The 16,633-nt window shown below is 43.6% G+C and overlaps 1 protein-coding gene across 3 annotated transcripts in view; it reads right to left on the bottom strand.

The window, feature by feature from the left end:
* Nucleotides 1-311: 311 nt before the first annotated feature.
* CDH20 (cadherin 20, type 2) overlaps nt 312-16,633 on the bottom strand; it is a 113,410-nt gene continuing 97,088 nt past the window's right edge. For all 3 annotated transcript variants that reach the window (XM_015282161.4, NM_204134.2, XM_025146992.3), the window contains 5 exons: nt 14,792-14,928; nt 12,164-12,285; nt 10,330-10,447; nt 3,727-3,978; nt 312-1,921 (listed from right to left, as the gene is read on the bottom strand). In XM_015282161.4, coding sequence (XP_015137647.1) covers nt 1,422-1,921; nt 3,727-3,978; nt 10,330-10,447; nt 12,164-12,285; nt 14,792-14,928 — 1,129 coding nt within the window. In that variant the 3' untranslated portion in view covers nt 312-1,421. The remainder of the gene's footprint in view (nt 1,922-3,726; nt 3,979-10,329; nt 10,448-12,163; nt 12,286-14,791; nt 14,929-16,633) is intronic.

Raw genomic sequence — 16,633 nt, forward strand, 5'->3', positions numbered from 1 at the left:
GGCTGTGTAACTCCCAAAATTCTTAGTGACCCAGCTGTTATGTTCAAATAAACCAGACTTCCTTGGGTTGGAAGTGTTAATTACTCTGATGGGCTTGGCGTGGGCTGATTCACTGCTATGGGCACTGTCCAAGCCAATGCCAATAAAAGCAGGAGGCAGTCTGCTCAAACCTACAAACTGAATGCTTGTATCCTTGATGCAGTGCTGACGAACCATTTCTTCTTGATGCCGGAGGCAGGTGACAATAAAGCCACAGATAAGCACTAACTGCAGTTTGCAAGGTAGTCAATAAATTGCCATCAGACTTTCCCTTCTGTTTAACTTTTATTAAAAGAGGTGCTAAGGTACTGTACTGTATGCAGTACATCATATTTATTACCAAAATTAACAAATATACAAAACTTATACATGTAATTTTCTTACATCCATTTATTGGTCTATAATACTGCATTTGTTCAAGTAGGTTATCTACAGTATGTAAACATCCCTTGGATTGACCTCACACAGATTAGGAAAGCCCATCTAACCCATGTAGTTACCAAACATAGCTTTTTCTTTTTTCTTTAGATTTATTTGGCTTTCATTGGTAGAATCTAATCTTCACATTTGGCACATGGAAGAGACATCTACAGTGCAAAAGAGGCAGATTTTCTGTTTTTGTTCTGAGCAGTTTAGCAGTGTCATGGTTTTAAAGAGCCGAGAGGAGAATAAATTTACACAAACTCAGTAGGAGATGGATTAGTATTAATGTCAATGACTCATAGATCAGCCATTAAACTAGAGCAGAAAGTCAAAGCCTCTTCCCCAGCTCTCTCAACCAGGTGAAAAAAAAATCTCAGCCTTGCTTCTGAAGGTTCAGGAAAGGACTCTGTTAGCAACAGAGAAAGGAGGTTTAGTTTACGAAGAGCCCTCTGAGATTCCAGTTTCAATTTTCTGCTTTGTGTTTTTTTTCTCTTGTTAGCAAGCATGTCTTTTTTATTTTTTTTTCTCCCACTATAATGGGGGAAAATAACCAATGAGGAACCAGTCTTCTGTGAGTTGGAGATTACAATTGGTGTTTACAGGTCTGTGAACCCAGACATACAGAGCTCAGTAAGCTGCCATGTATAAGAGAGAGAAAGAGGGAGGGAGAGAGAAAGAGAGTAATGTCATTATATTCCAGGGATGGAGCTTTCCAATTTTTCTGTAGAAAAACAGGAAAAACTTTCTTCCTTCTGCTTCTCATTGTTTCATAATATGACTTAATTTAACCAAGTAAAGCTGATCCAGAGCGACCTTCATTCACACTCTTCTTCTCATTCTCATTTGAGCACGGTATTGCTATTTTAGGAGGCCTCACCCATGTCCATGGAAGCATCTGATGAGAATGGATCTAATCGGACACCATTTCACACGGAAACCCCTCTGCAACTCCTTGTCTGTTACCACAGGGCCCCGCTGCTGTCCGTGGCGCCATACATCTCGGCCAGCTTTTTGAAGCGTGGCCCCCAGTCCGTCAGGTAGTCGTAGCTCTGGTCTGAGTCTGTTGTCACCGACTGTAGGGAGCTGAGTGACTCTGCCACCGAGCCGTTCCCTTCAAACATATACGTCTGGAGGGAGTCGAAGGGAGGAGCCCAGAGGTCCATGTCAGCCTCATACAGCTTGGCGAGCACGTAGTTGTGGACGTTGTTGTCCATGATGCACGCCTGAGGCACGTATCTGGAGAGGCTCTCTATCTCAGGGAGCATGTCCTGCCTGTTTTTCACCACAAGCTGGGCCTCACGGGGGTTCCACATGGCGGCGATATCAAAGGCCTCAGTGTCCTCCTCCCCGCCGCCTTCATCGTCGTACCTGACGATGTTCTCATGGATGTTCTCCTCCTCGTCAATGATGTATGGCTGTTTCCTCTGGCGCCGCATGGAGAGGATGAGGAGCACCAGCACTGTGGGAGGCAACCGAAACATGGGGCCATCAGTAAGAGGGCAGATCTTGCAAAGTCTTTATGCCCGAGGCAGCCCCTCGGATATAAAGAGCTGTGATGTTTGCAGGTGGAGGGATGCAGATATCTGCCTGAAATCAGTGTCTTGAGGTCTTGCTAATCTGTCCCTTAGCTTATCTGAACTCTTGGTCACTCTTGGTACAAGTCTAGCCAGTAGTGTCTGTAGTGTGTTACTTGAGCTACTTTAAAGGTAGCCAGATCAAGTATCAGTAACTACTTATCTGGAGCAGTGTTCAGCTCCACAGAGATGTTTTTTTTTTCCTGCTTCGTAGCTGGGTTTTGCAGCCTGCATCAGGAAAGCCTCTTGGTCTGCGTGCTGCATGTGACATAAGTGTGGGGGAATGGTAAGCCCACGATGGAAGATGCACCGTGGTGGTACATCTCCCTACATGGCAAATGGCTGAGGTAGCTCCTTCATCTGCCCCAAAGCATTTCTGTGTTTATCTGAAAGATGCTGCTTTGGGCTGAGTAGAACTACGGTCAGTTGCTCAGCAATACTGAAATGCAGATGATTCTTAGCATATACAGGCACCAAGAGGTCTTCACTGCAGAAAATGTGCTGTCACCTGGTGACTGTATCTTCAGCTAGAACTCGGCAAGGATTTTGAATGCTGAAAGTTTGGGTTGAGACATCTAGATTCCTTTATAGAGATAGAATTTAAAGGTTTTTTTGTTGTTTTTACTATTCTATTGCTCCTCAGACTGACCCTCTGAAATTTCAGCGATAATGTCTTTTGAACTAATATCTCACAACTCAAGAGATTGAACAAGTGAGGCCTCGCCTCGAGTACTGTGTTCAGTTTTGGGCACCTCAGTACAGAAAGGACACTGAGGTGCTGCAGCAGGTCCAAAGAAGGGCAGCAAGGCTTGTGAAAGGCTTGGAGAATATGCCCTACAAGGAGAGACTGAAGGAACTGGGGCTGTTTAGTGTGGGGAAGAGGAGGCTGACGAGAGACTTTATTGCTCTCTTACAATATCTGAAAGGTGCTTACAGCAAGAGCGGGGTTGGTCTCTTCTCACTGGTGACAGGATGAGGGGAAATGGCCTCAAGTTGTGCCAGGGTAAGTTTAGGTTGAATATCAGGAAAAACTTCTTTACTGAAAGGGTTGTTAAGCACTGGAATAGGCTCCCCAGGGAGGTGAGGTGGTTGAGTCACCATCTCTGGATGTGTTTAAAAACCGTTTGGATGTGGTGCTCATGGACATTATTTAGTGGAGGGTTGTTAGAGTAGTATGGTTAGGTCATGGTTGGACTCGATGATCTTTAAGGTCTTTTCCAACCTGATTGATTCTGTGATTCTATAAGGGAACAGAGATTCTTTTGATACTAAAAGCTACCAGAGGAAACAGAAGGTCTGGGCAAAAAAACCCCAACCAACCAACCAAAAAAAAAAAAAAGAAAAAAGAAATATGTTTGTGGAGAGAGAACACATGGAAGATGCTCAGCTTTCTACTTCCTCTTCACATACCTCTTCTCATAGAGCAGGGCCATGTGAGACGTCCTGGCACAATGGGAATCTGCCAGAATATTTGCAGGCCGTATTTTTTCGCCACCCCTGTCTGAAGCCATATGGGGCCGACTACATCTGTTCCTTGTTTTGGCCCTTTATGTGCATGTGTGTGTCTACATGTAATATATATACGTGCACATGTGTGCGCATGCATTTGTATCTTTCATCTTTGGTAGATCAGCAACCCCCTGGCCAGGACAGAAGAGCTCATCCTCCCAAGAAGCAGACAAGGCTTTACCTAGCAGGACAAATATGCAGGCGAGGATTGCAATGAGTGCCCCTCTGCTCAGGCTGACGGGGAGGACGTAGGCCTCAGCATTGCAGGACATCACCATGCCACCTTCGTCACAGCTGCACACGTGCACGGTCAGCGTGCCTGTGCTGCTCAGCACAGGGCGGCCGTTGTCGCTGATCAGGATGGGGAGGTAAAAGATGTTCTGCTCGTGCTGCCTGAAGCCAGAGCGCCTCGTCAAAATCCATGCCGTGTTGTCTATGGGTGGAAAAGAAATGGAGAGAAAAGAAGAACAAATATATTCATCAGAAAAAGAGGTTTAAAAAAAAATCAGCCCTAGACTCACATCCATTTGTCTTCCCTTTTTTTTTTCCTTATCTTTTTTTTTTTTTTTAAATCAATTTGTCACTGATCAGCATTTTGCCTCTGCCTCTCTTATTTCAATATCTTCTGAGGCCATAGCTCAAAACCTGCAAGGCACGCACACCTTATGAGTTGCTTTTACCCTTTCTGACGTAAAGTGCCCAGAGCAAACTCACAGCCTTCAGTTTTAGCTAGAAGAGCTCTCAGAAGGCAGGATGGAAATGAACAGCTGAAGGAAACTTGTTATCCCTGTTTGTTCTTGCTCAGCACCTTTTCTAGACATGGCTCTTCAGAGCTGCCACCATTTTGTAGATGCTGGTGTATAACCCTTGTGGACATGTTAAGGTTGTCTTTATGGTTTTTGATACATGGCATGGCCATCTGCTTGAGGCAACAAGAAGACAAAGGAATAAAAAACAACAGAAATGACAGCCGGCTATCCTAAAGAGCAGTGAGCCGAAAATTTTGCAACTAAACATTTTTTCAGTGAAATATGTGCAATTTCATCAGCACTTTTGCCATTGGAAAAAGTCAGAGTACTTTGTCGTCATTGTCAAAATTGTTCTGCTTTAATTCGACCATTCTGCCACCTGATTTTTATTAGAACTTGAAAAATTGGGTTGAAATGATGCTACAGAAACAAAGGAGTAAGAGAGTGACCTAAGAGGAGATTGCCTTTAATTTTCATGTCAGGGAAATTCCTTCATCTGGGGCTTTCCCTCCATATATATATATATATATATAGGAACAGGACTATGTATATGTATTTAATGTCGGGATTTCCAATGGCTTCTGAATTCCTGTCTATCTTCTCCCTCAAATTCCTCAAACTGTGCACTGAGTTTCCTAGTAAGGAGAGCGGATTCAGGAATTTGCTCTCCTCAAGTCTTATCTCAGAAATGCCATAGCAAATCCTCTTGAGATCAGTGTATTTTGCCTGTACTGACTTTTAAGCTTTGTTGCCTCAGAGACTTTGGGAAAGAGCAAGGCTGAATTGAATGTCTCCAGTGTGATTTGGCCCACCAGAGCATCCAAAAGAACCTGCAGGAAAGTTGGCACGTCTTATAAACATGTTTGCAAATCCTGGGCCACCAAAGATAGGTGGAGAACAAAGGATCTTTTTTCTCTTTTGGCAGACCTACAAACCCTGACCATGCACAGTTGCTGTTGGGATTTTGGGGGTTTGAGCTTCATGCAGTTTCTTTTACTACTTAGTTTTGTTTCCTGTTCCCTGGGTTCAAAAGAGGCTGTGGTCTGGCTATCTCCATCTTTAGGTTGTTTCCAGCATACATGTGCTGTGCTTGGAAATGCTCAGGATGCCAATCAGCTGGTCCTCGCTGGGTTGGCACGGTGGAGCTGGCTGCCTGGAACCATCAAGAAACTCAACCACAAGCAGACTACAAAAAAAAAAAAAAAGCCATGATACCAACAACTGATTGTTTAATTTCCACCTCTATGATTCTATGATTCCTTATTATTTCCATGTCAACTCACTGATAAAATTAAAATCTTTGGTGATTTTCTTCAGTGCAGAGACGGACTTGCAGGTTAATCAGCGGGATCAGAAATTATTTGATGGCCTTTAGGAGTGAGACTGGGAGCCTAACATACAGTCAGCTAGGGAATGTATGCAAATTCATACTAGGCTCCCTACACTTCCTTGCCAGACTTAAACTATGCTGCAAACTCCATATTTTGTGCTGCAAACCTTTCAGCATCAGGCAGTACTGGCGTATACAAGTACTGAGAGTCAGGGTCTGTAGTTTGTCAGATGTTTTTAAAGGCAATCTCAGGATCTTCCTTACAGTACTTGAAGGGAGCATATAAACAGTAGGGGGAGCGGCTGTTTACGAGGGTGGATAGCGATAGGACAAGGGGGAATGGTTTTAAACTGAGATGGGTTAGATATTAGGAGGAAGTTTTTCACACAGAGGGTGGTGACGCACTGTAACGGGTTGCCCAAGGAGGTTGTGGATGCCCCATCCCTGGAGGCATTCAAGGCCAGGCTGGATGTGGCTCTGGGCAGACTGGTCTGGTGGTTGGCGCCCCTGCACATAGTAGGGGGGTTGAAACTCGATGATTACTGTGGTCCTTTTTCAACCCAGGCCATTCTATGATCTTTCATGCCTTATACATCCATGACATTTCAAGCTTTTGCTCTGACAGTGTAAAATACTGAAGTGCACCTGTGTCTGTATGTGAATACGTAACAAAACTGTAGTGTATCCTTAAATCACAGGATCCTAAGAGCTGGGGGTTTGAGAAGAACCGCCAAATAGCACCAGATGCAGGATGAAATCCCCAAGGTTGCTTAAAATGGATGATATTTCAGCTTTTGCTGATTTTTACCATCTTCCAATATGCTGTGCTGCTCTGAACGTGTGCAGCAGGTATGACAGATGCAGACACACTTTCAGCATCATGTCCCAAAACCCAGCAGAGATCAGCGCCCCACAGCCACTACAGCTCCTGGACAGGGGCTCCCCTCCTGTGAGCCCCACTCTCTTCCCCCTCCTGGGACACACAGAAGTGCTTTCACTCCTTCTTCAGGCTATGTGCCCTCCAGTATGTGCTCCCCAGCTATGAATACCACATCTTTTCATTATTTGGCCTGTTGCAGCATGAGAAAAAGCAGCCCAAAGAGCATAAAATGACAAAATATCTGGATTTATATTGCGCCTCAGACATCTTAACAGTGTAGTGGTTCGGTTGCCTTTCTTTTTCCTGGATGAAAGACTTATGCTCTTCAAGCTGGCTTATAGCAGAAGTCACAAATTCCACTCAGGTGACAGCAAACCTTCATTTTATCTGAACCTGTTCTTTGTGAAGGAAAAAGACTTCATTATTCTGGAGCTGGCCATACTTTGCCTGTAGAAGAAATCACAGGCAGTGAATGTGATTCAAGTTGTGCAAAATCACTTACTGAGAGGCCTCCAGAGTTTTTAACCATAATTCTTTCTTTTCAGGCTGAAAAACAAGTTTCTGTAATCAAATATTGAAGGATATATATATGTATGTATATATGTACATAATTTTGCTGTGATGTGCTGATCCTATCACATAGGTCCTAAATATTCTTGGCTATATGGCTCCCTTGGTGTCTGTCAGCATTATGTTTCAGCCCTTTTGCTTTGTTTAGCTCTGTACTAGGCAAGCATCTACATAAATCATCCCTACGGAATCACTGTAGCTGTTACACCACAGTGGCAATATGCTGGTGCCAGAGCTTGTTGTGTGACTCATCAGAAGCCAGTGCTATTTGATGTGCTGCTGCACTGCAAAGGACATGACGGAATGTGAAGCAGCATGGCAGAAACTGGAATGCACTATTTTCTTCCAAATTTGATATCTGCTAAGTCCTAGCCATCAACAGAACAGGGCCTGGGTGAACATGACAGCCTTATTATATTAAAAATAAATTAATTTAAAAAGCACAATAAGAGTGCACAGTACTTTTGCATCCAGCTTCCAGTACATCATTGCTGTCTCACAGAGGACTGGATGATATCAGTTAGCTACCACACTGAGCAGAGGCACTGCAGAGCACAATGTGTGTCCCTGCACCCCTGAGATCAGCACAAACGTGAGAACTATCCTCCTGTGCATTCTGACTGGTGTGCTTGTGAGAGCAAACCTTAGAGCCTCCCCTCCCTGACATTTTAATTTAAATGCAATGGGGAGGACTTCCAGAGGCTTCCACTGATGGTCCTGATGGTGGTATGACACTGATGCCTGCACCCACCCAAGTGACTATTCTCTTCATTAATTCCTGTTACTCTCAAATGGAGGGCAGCAGGTAAGAGCCAACAGGACACCAGCTCAGAGTTTAGCCTGGATATTTGGTAAGCTTTTTTTGTTGCTCATCCCATTCTTACAGCAAGCCTCTTATACTAACTCTTTCCCAGCACAATCTTACCCAGATTTAGAAGTGGGACAAAGACAGCTCACTGATGCCCTCTAACAATAACCAAACAGAAGGGAGAACTCAGCTCAGTTCCCTGTTTTATCACATATTTCCTATATGTCCTTGAGAAGTAATTCAGGCCCTGATCTTTGCAGATACTTGCATGTCCATTGCCCACTGGTATTACCAAACTCAAAGGGAACCAGGCACATAAGTAGATTAATTTCTCTTCACCCCAGATCCCTGTCTATAGAGTGAAGACAGTAGGATTTCTCTGTCTGCCAGAGATACTGGGAGAATGAATAGCCTAAAGTAGTTCTCAGAGACTGTAATAACAAGGGTCACGGAAATATGTAAAGCAGCTCATCAGAATGCAAACTGTGATCTATTTGTTACTCATTGTAAACCAAAGTTTTCATTGTTGCCAGGATGGCTCCAAGTCTGGCAGTTTTTCTTACTGCTGTTGGGCACAACCAAGTAATTAGCACAACTGCTAATCTGAATGGTGTCTTCCCACAGCCAGGAAAACGTTGCTGTCTCATGGTTAGGTGCACAGGCTGCAAGGAGCAAGGCAGGCTCTGTTCCTTGTCTTGGCACCCCGTGACATGCAGTAAATCTTTGCTTTGGTGACTAAAAGTCGTATAATTTATGTAGTACTTAGTGGTACCTAGATGAAAATATAAATATAAATTATTGGTACTGAAGCAACTACTGCACTCCAAATTGCCGAGGCAGTAAATTAACCCTTAATGTGTATATTTCAAATAGCGAGTGGTATGATACCTCACATTTTTATTTCAGATTTGTAACCAACAGTACCCTATGCTTCTCGTGATATGTAGCTCTGGAAAACTGGTATTTTACAGAAAGCAGGAGGCACGGCCATTCAGTCACTGCTGTCACTATAAATTACGGCATGTATGGCCTTAGACAGAAAAAATGCATCTGATGGCTGGAATTATGTGTTTCCTTTTTTAGAACAATGCCTTCAGGACAGAATGAGCCTAGACTGCCAAATGTTTTAGCAATGGTCGTGTTTTATCTTCTAATTTATTTTGGCAATATATGTTCAAAAGTACAAAAAAAAAAAAAAAAAAAAGAGAGAGAGAGAATGAGAGATAAAAATGCAAGAAATGGTGTGGTGAGACTTCAGGGACTCTAAAGGATAAAATGGTTTTGGGATGTAAAAGCACTAGCATGCTGTGAAGGAGAGCTCCAGGCTCTGCAAGTAGCATCTTTTAAGATATATTTGGTTAGTGATGGAAGAAGCTTGTTTATTAGCCTATAGGTTACTCTTTCATATGCTTGCAAGAGGCACAGATGGGGGCTTACAGAAACAAGTGTGACAAGTAGGCATGTGCGCTCACGTGGGAGTAGGATCAGCACTACGCCTGGAGACAGGTCACGGATGCTGCAGGTGCCTCTATCCCCATTTATAATAGAATTCCTTGCTGGTTTGTGGTACTTTGCACACTCCTACTGACACCACACCAACTTTCAGTGCTCTGCACTGGGTTATTCAAGGTCATCCCTCTTTTCTGCCGAAGGCAGCTGTGGGGCTCACTTCTGCACCACTGTTTGCCCACAGAGATCCTCTATCGGCTAGAGTCATGTGAATACGTGCTCACAACAGAGTTATCCTTCAGGCTCCAAAGCCACCAAAACTTCCCTAAAAGTAGTGAATTTCACTGGTGGGGATACACAAATGCTACCCTTTGCCACGAGTCTCCCCACTGGTATTTCAGTTTCTGCCGAAACCTTTTACATAGACATTTAACTGTATTCCAAATTGCTCCCTAAGGCTTGGCATCTCTCCCCACCTCCCTGCCTTTCCAAGGCAATAAATGAGGATGTGCAAAGAGGAAGAACAAAACTGCTTGGGGAAAAAGATGGGAACAATATGAGAAACTTCTAATTCAGTGCCTGGAAGAAAACAAGAAGAGTACAAAAAAGAGCAATGTAATTCCCTTCAGATTTGTATCCTCATTCCAGTTTCTAGCCTACCTTTAAGCATCTCCTTTTGAACGAATGCAATTTCCACTCTAGTAATCCAAGATGCCTGCAGCCTGGCCACAAGACCTGAGTTTGCACAAAACACTGACACATTTCCTTGAAGAAGAAGAGGGGGCCTATTGCTAGAGAATATTTATAGAGAAGAAAATATCATATAACCTTCAAATGTATTAAGTAATATGCCATTTTATCACTGCCTTTAAGGAGCAGGTGTCACTTGGTATTATTTGAAATGGCAGTCTTATCACACACTGTAAGTCACAGACTCTCGAGCCCAACTCGGACGTTAGAAATTAGAGTAGCTAACTGTCCATGTCTGCTCTGATTACCTTGATTGTCCCTCAGAGTAAAATTGGGGTTGTTGGCTGCCTCTGGAGCCAGGCTGTAGTAGAAGTGCTGACCCTCCTGTGGGTCATCCCGGTCAATGGCGCTCACTGTCTGGATCAGCTGCACAGTAAGAGAACAAAGCAGAAGTAGGTGAGAAGCTACACGCACATCGCATAAACAAACAATCAACATTATATATATTTATATATGTAAACATAAGCAACTTGGGACAAAAATGCCTTGCAGGTTTCATTTTATTTTGCTATCACTCTGCAGATCACTTCTAAGCAAAGGAGGAGATAATTTGGTTCAAATAACAGCTACTTTTCCCCCATGTGTCTGTCTTTTGTCATACCTTTTCTTTCGAGAACCCAGGGTGTTTAGAAAATACACCATGCTTTAGGGAGCTTGTAAAAAAGCCTATGCACATTTTCAGCTTCTTTTTGCAGGTGCAAAAGGACTTGAAGTTGGTTCCTTTCATCGCTCTTATTAAGCTCTTTCCAAAAAGTCAGTGAAAAACAAAGAAAGGAAATGCAACCATGTAGACGCTTTGTATGAGCAACAAATAAAACAAAGGAAAGAAACTAAGATGATAATAAATCCAAGAAGAGATTTGTCAGCTCATTTACAGAGGCTTAGAATCATGGAACTATTAAGGCTGGAAAAGACCACTAAAATCATCTAGTCCAACTGCTAATCCATCCCCACCATGCCCATTAACCATGTCCCTCAGTGACATATCTACATGTTTCTTGAACACCTCCAGGGCGATGACTCCACCATCTCCCTGGGCAGCCTGTGCCATTGTCTTATCACTCTTGCAGAGAATAAGTTTTCCTAATATCCAACCTGACACTGTCCTTTCAAAACCAGTAAAAAGTCTGGGCAGTGATTATTATTCCTTACGTTCTCTATTAAGTTAGTAGGATGAAATTATCCTGCATATGATTTTTAGTGAGTTGGCTGCCCCTGCAGTGAATAACTATTTCATTCTGCTTCACAGCAAGCTGGGAGGAGCCCAACTGAATGAGCAGTGATATTGCTACCGTAATTTTTTCGTCATAAATAATCAGTTGTGCATCTGTGTGCTTATAGTATGCTCGCCAGCCATGTATTTGGTGACACAGGTCCCCACTGTGGCAGTGAAACAGCAGGTTGCATCCCACCAGCAATCAGCAGTAGAAATTGCAGTACCATCAGTGAGTGAGAGCTCCTGTTCATGTGTGACACAGGTAGACCATGTTCAAGGGGCTTTGGATGCACAGAGGCAATTGCTTGCTTGGAGATGGGGATTTACAGTGTGCAGAACTGGGAGTCCTGTTTTAACTATGATTCTCTGTAATCTCCAGTTCACAGCAGAATGGATTCAGTTTGCCACCCTTTGAAGCTGATGTAGCATATTATGTCCAGCTCCTATAAGTCGAGGTGCTTAAGGCTCTTATAAATAAGGTCTTTTACAAGTAAGCCTCGCTGGTCATACACAGGCTGGGCTGACTCCGTGGCATTTCTTATAACACTTGTCCTCTCTTGGTTGCTTCTACAGGACACACTGGCTGCTTGCCTGCTGGCACCCACCCAAGGGCAGGCTTTATTTCAGCAGTGAAATGTACTGTGCAGTGAGTTTGGAAACTACTGTTGGAGAGAAAATGGTACTCTATGTGATGCACATATCAGTGCGATGCGTTTGCCCGTAGAAAGCAGCACAGGCAACTGCTCACGAGAGCTCAGACGCAATGTTTGGTTAGGCAAGCCCTGTTTTCCATGCTCATCTTGTCTGATGGGCTTTCTCACAGCCTTCTTCCCCTGACAGCCCCTGGCATTCCCAGCATTTCTCACCTGTCCTGCTTTGGCATTTTCACAAACAAAAGCTTCGTAGAACCTCGCAAACTCCGGCGCGTTGTCGTTCACATCCAGGACTTTCACCGTGACGGAGACGCTGCCCACCTGTGAGGGGTTGTCTGGAAGGGGGAGGGACAATGTGAGGAAAGGCAAAACGTGGCAAGGGAAAGGGCTAGCTCCCTGCTCTGCTGATGTGCTACAGCAGCCTTTTTGCTACTGATTCCCACTAAACTACTTTTTTTCCATTAGAGACTGCAGTCCCTTTCGTGTTGTATGACTCAGTGTGAAGCTGCAAATGCTACTCTGTGTATCCTGGCTTTCCATCTGGTCACATCATTTTCAAATTCCTTTGGATACAAAAAGCTTCAACCTGGTTCAGTCAAAGGGGACTATTTCTATAGTAAAAGTTTTAGACAGTGCCCTGCAGTCACAGCTTTGGCTGGGAAATGCTGCTTGTTGAGCCTCCGTACCGGTAGCATGAGTTATGCTGAGGCTGTTTTTAAGGACAGGCTTGTTATTTGGAGCTTGTTGGAAAAGTACTTCTGCATTTCAGGTAAATTTTTGCTCAGAATTTATATTCCTTGAACACAGAAATATTGTGTCACGTATTTTTACTACTTTGTACAGGGGGTTAAAATGCAATAACACATGAAATGGTACAGAAAAGCTTTCACTGAGGCTTAAAATTGCAATGAAAATTTCACATTCTGCATGACATCATTTGTGATATTTCTGTCCACTGGTTCATTAGCTCTCTTGCCCAGTATATTCAGACATCATTTCACATCTCTTCACAGTTTCCAAACTCAGTAGCCACAGAGTACGTTTTATTTTACTGTGTTTTTCTGCCCCTGAACAACTTTTTCCCCTCATTAAAAGATAAAATGAAACTCTAAGAGGAAAGAGAAAAAGAAAACCATGATTAGGAGGTAAGAAAGGGAGCAAAAATCTAGAAATTTCTTTAAAGCTAAGCTTGTCTGAGCCATAAAGTGCCATGCATAGATCTCCAAATATATCTCACTTTATAGCATAAAATGATGTGTTCATATAAACAGTAATTTTCTCACACTCTGGAATTTTCTTAAAGTTCAGTGTGCCGAATCCATAATGTGTGTTACATTGTGTCATTGAGATAATACTCTTAAACTACCCTGTTTCTCTCTGACATATGATTTCAACCTTTGGCTTCCCGCATACCCATGTATATCTCGCTCACGCACCTGTCATTGTGGCACATGAGCGTCTGCATTTATACTCCATAATATTCACCTGACTTCTGAAACTAAAAGCTTTAGGAGCGCACAACCATGGCATTTCTGAAGCTAAATTAAAATATTGTGCTGCACACGTACAGTGCAAAACTGGCTGAGGAGGCAGGGAGGGCGAGTCAAAGGAAGACACAATTGGACTGCTCTCGCTTTGCGGTGCGGCTACAGGGGTGGCTTCTAAGGACTTCCATGGCAGTGTGCATCTACATGGAACTGTGATGACCATCAGTGGCTGAAAATAAAACTAGCATTGAAACAGATGGGGTGAGATCCCATCGTGTCACCAGCCACTCTCGCTACTAAAAATGCAACAGGAAGGCTTTGGAAGCTGTTCCAGCATGCAAACGTGCGACAGGTTCCCCCTGACTCTTGTGAAATATTTCCCCTGCTAACTTGAAGTTGATCGGTTGGGTTTGGGACAGCTTCTCACAATTTGTTTCCTTTCAAACTGCCCCACATCCCTGGTGCAGCCTGGATGTAATGGAAGCTTCCTCAGAGATGAGGAATGGCTCAGCTTTTGGCAGCAAGCTTCTGGAAGACTGCTGCCCCTCTGCCAATGAACTGAAATCCTGACCAAAATCTATGTGGAACAAAGAGATTTCAGGTGAAGATTGGGTGAACTCCTTATTTTATTTGCACATATATCATAAGCTCCTTTATGAAGCTCACATTTGTAAGTATTGCGAACTGAGTACCATTTTTCATTGGGTTGCTATGAAATGATCAGCATCTCCTTGTTCTCACAGCCTTGAAAATATCTGGTGGGGGTGAATCTTGAGCTGAGTTTTAGTTCATTGTAAAACCTGAGAGTCTATTAAGTTCCAGTTGCTGCGGGGCCTTCATACGAGAGGATCCCACAGCACCCTCCACAAATCATCCATGCAGAGAGCAGATGGTGATGCCACTCACTCGCTACTGGCCCAGAGCAGATTCCCAGCAGCAACCCAGTAGTAAAGAATCATTGCTGCCTGCCAGTCCCTGCACCACACAGTCCTCCCAGGTAGGACTGGCAGCTCTGGCAGCTGCACAGCCTTTGCACCTGCCCAGTCCTTCTGGAGAAACGGAGCTCTCACAGAGACATGTTTCAGGAAGAGTTTTAAATAAATCCCTAGAATACTAATGAAAAGAAAAAAATGCACTCTGCATTTAATTGCCAGCCTCTACTTTTCCCACCACCTTGTGAAAAGGAGCATAATAAATAAATAAAATACAGCACTGGCTTGCTGGTATCTGAGAAGTAACTCAGTATCATTTCCCCTTCAATACATAAGATCCTATGAATTGCTGAATCCTGGTCTTTCCGCCTGCTTTGTCTATTATATCTCTTTAATCTGTGCACAGTCTGCATTCTCCTTACTCAGCTCCATGGCCAGCACTGTGATGTTGTGCCAGGAAACGTCCTCCCGGTCCAGAGGTCTTGCAGTCATCAGTGCTCCTGAAGTGATGTCAACATAGAAGAACCTCCCTGGATCACTGCTCCTGTCAATCGAGTACCTGCAAGAGTACATATTGAAAGCATTTTGTAATCCCTGTGAGATCTGATAGAAGCCTTTCAAAATCTCAAATGGGGCTATAAGAAAGAAGGGGACAGATTCTTTAGCAAGGTCTGCTGTGATAGGACAGTGGTTTCAAACTAAAAGAAGGGAAATTTAGATTGGATATAAATAAGTTGCTTTTTTTTTACAGTAAGAGTGGGCACAGGTTGCCCAGAGAGGTGGTGGATGCCCCAGTCCCTCAAGACACTCAGGTCAGGTTGGAGGGGGCTCTGAACAACCTGATCTCACTGTAGGTGTCCCTGTTCACTCCAGGGGAGTTGGACTGGATGGCCTTTAAGGGTCCCTTCCAAGTCAAATGATTCTGTGATTCCATATGTTCAACAACGTACTCCAGCAGTGGGAATACTGGGAATTCTATATAGCAAATCCACAACTCAGCTGTGTGCCCCAGTGACTTCTATATGTACGGAGCAAAACACTTGAAAAATGAGTAGTTCGCATGGCTAATGGCACGTAACAGAGAGTACTGCTGGGATGGAGCTGGAGGACAGGAAGATTTAGAGGAAGCAGCCTCAAAGCAAGACACAGCTCAGTATATGAACATCTGCTTTACAGAGAAAATCTGTCAGTGAGGAGTGCAAGCTTTTTTTTCTAAGCAAAATAATTATACCTTTCCCTCGGGCACAATTCAGACTGTTTGAAAATGGCTTCACACCAACTCCTTCACTGGGCACTTGGGCTGATGGGGAGGAACCATTCCCTTCCTCCTGCTTACACATTCTCTCTTCCCTCCAGTGGAATTAACTCCACTTGGACCCTGAACAGCCCTACTGACAGAGCTGTGTCCTTGCAAGGGGGATGTCGGGGTTTTTCCCATCAGTCATCAAGTTTTCCTTCAGCAGATGACAAGACTGGTGGGAAAGACATGTTTGCAGGGTATGTAACATACTCAATTATGTGCTTCAAATACTCTTACCAACAGTTTGTACAAGTCGCCTTCCTAGCTAATTATGTTAGCATGGCAAGAGATCCTCTGGCAAAAGCTACCCGTGCGCTTATGCAAATGCCACAGACTTGAACAGAGCCCGGACTTCTCCTCTCTTGGTTCTTTCTTCAAAGTTGATGGGAATTGAAAGCATTAGTCATAACAGATGCTGAGCAGGGCTTGCTATCTGCATTTTCTCCTTTCAGCATAAGTGCATTCACTGGAACGAGAATGCCAGCCCAATCTTTATATAGTGATGCATTAAGCTGGGATCTAAAGTACTGTTAGGTTATGCTGTTTCAGAAAAATGAAAGAGGGTGGAAAGGCATGCTTGCTTCCCTTTCCCTCCCAATTCTTTCTACCTCCTCTTAAATAAAGAGATTTCTCAGGAATGTGATTTATTTAGGAAATATGTACGAGGGTTGCTATATTTTTGCTATAATAATTATTTTTGCATGAGGCTATAAAAAGAATTTCTCTCTGACAGTTTAAGGCCAATGAGTATGTGAAATTGAATACGGCCTTGTGATTAGTGGTGCAGTATTAATCACTGGTGTCAAGAAGCACAGGTGGAGTCTTAGTCTGGATTCTGCATGTACATTGTCCCATTAATAAGTCCTGCTCCTACACACTCACTTCTATTGTACTCTGGAGGTAATCTTCCTAAATCCCCTTACAACAATCATGGTGTACTTCTAGCAATCGGAAGTTCACAGCG

Source organism: Gallus gallus, chromosome 2 (genome assembly GCF_016699485.2).
Source record: "Gallus gallus isolate bGalGal1 chromosome 2, bGalGal1.mat.broiler.GRCg7b, whole genome shotgun sequence".
Taxonomy (NCBI): Eukaryota; Metazoa; Chordata; class Aves; order Galliformes; family Phasianidae; genus Gallus; species Gallus gallus.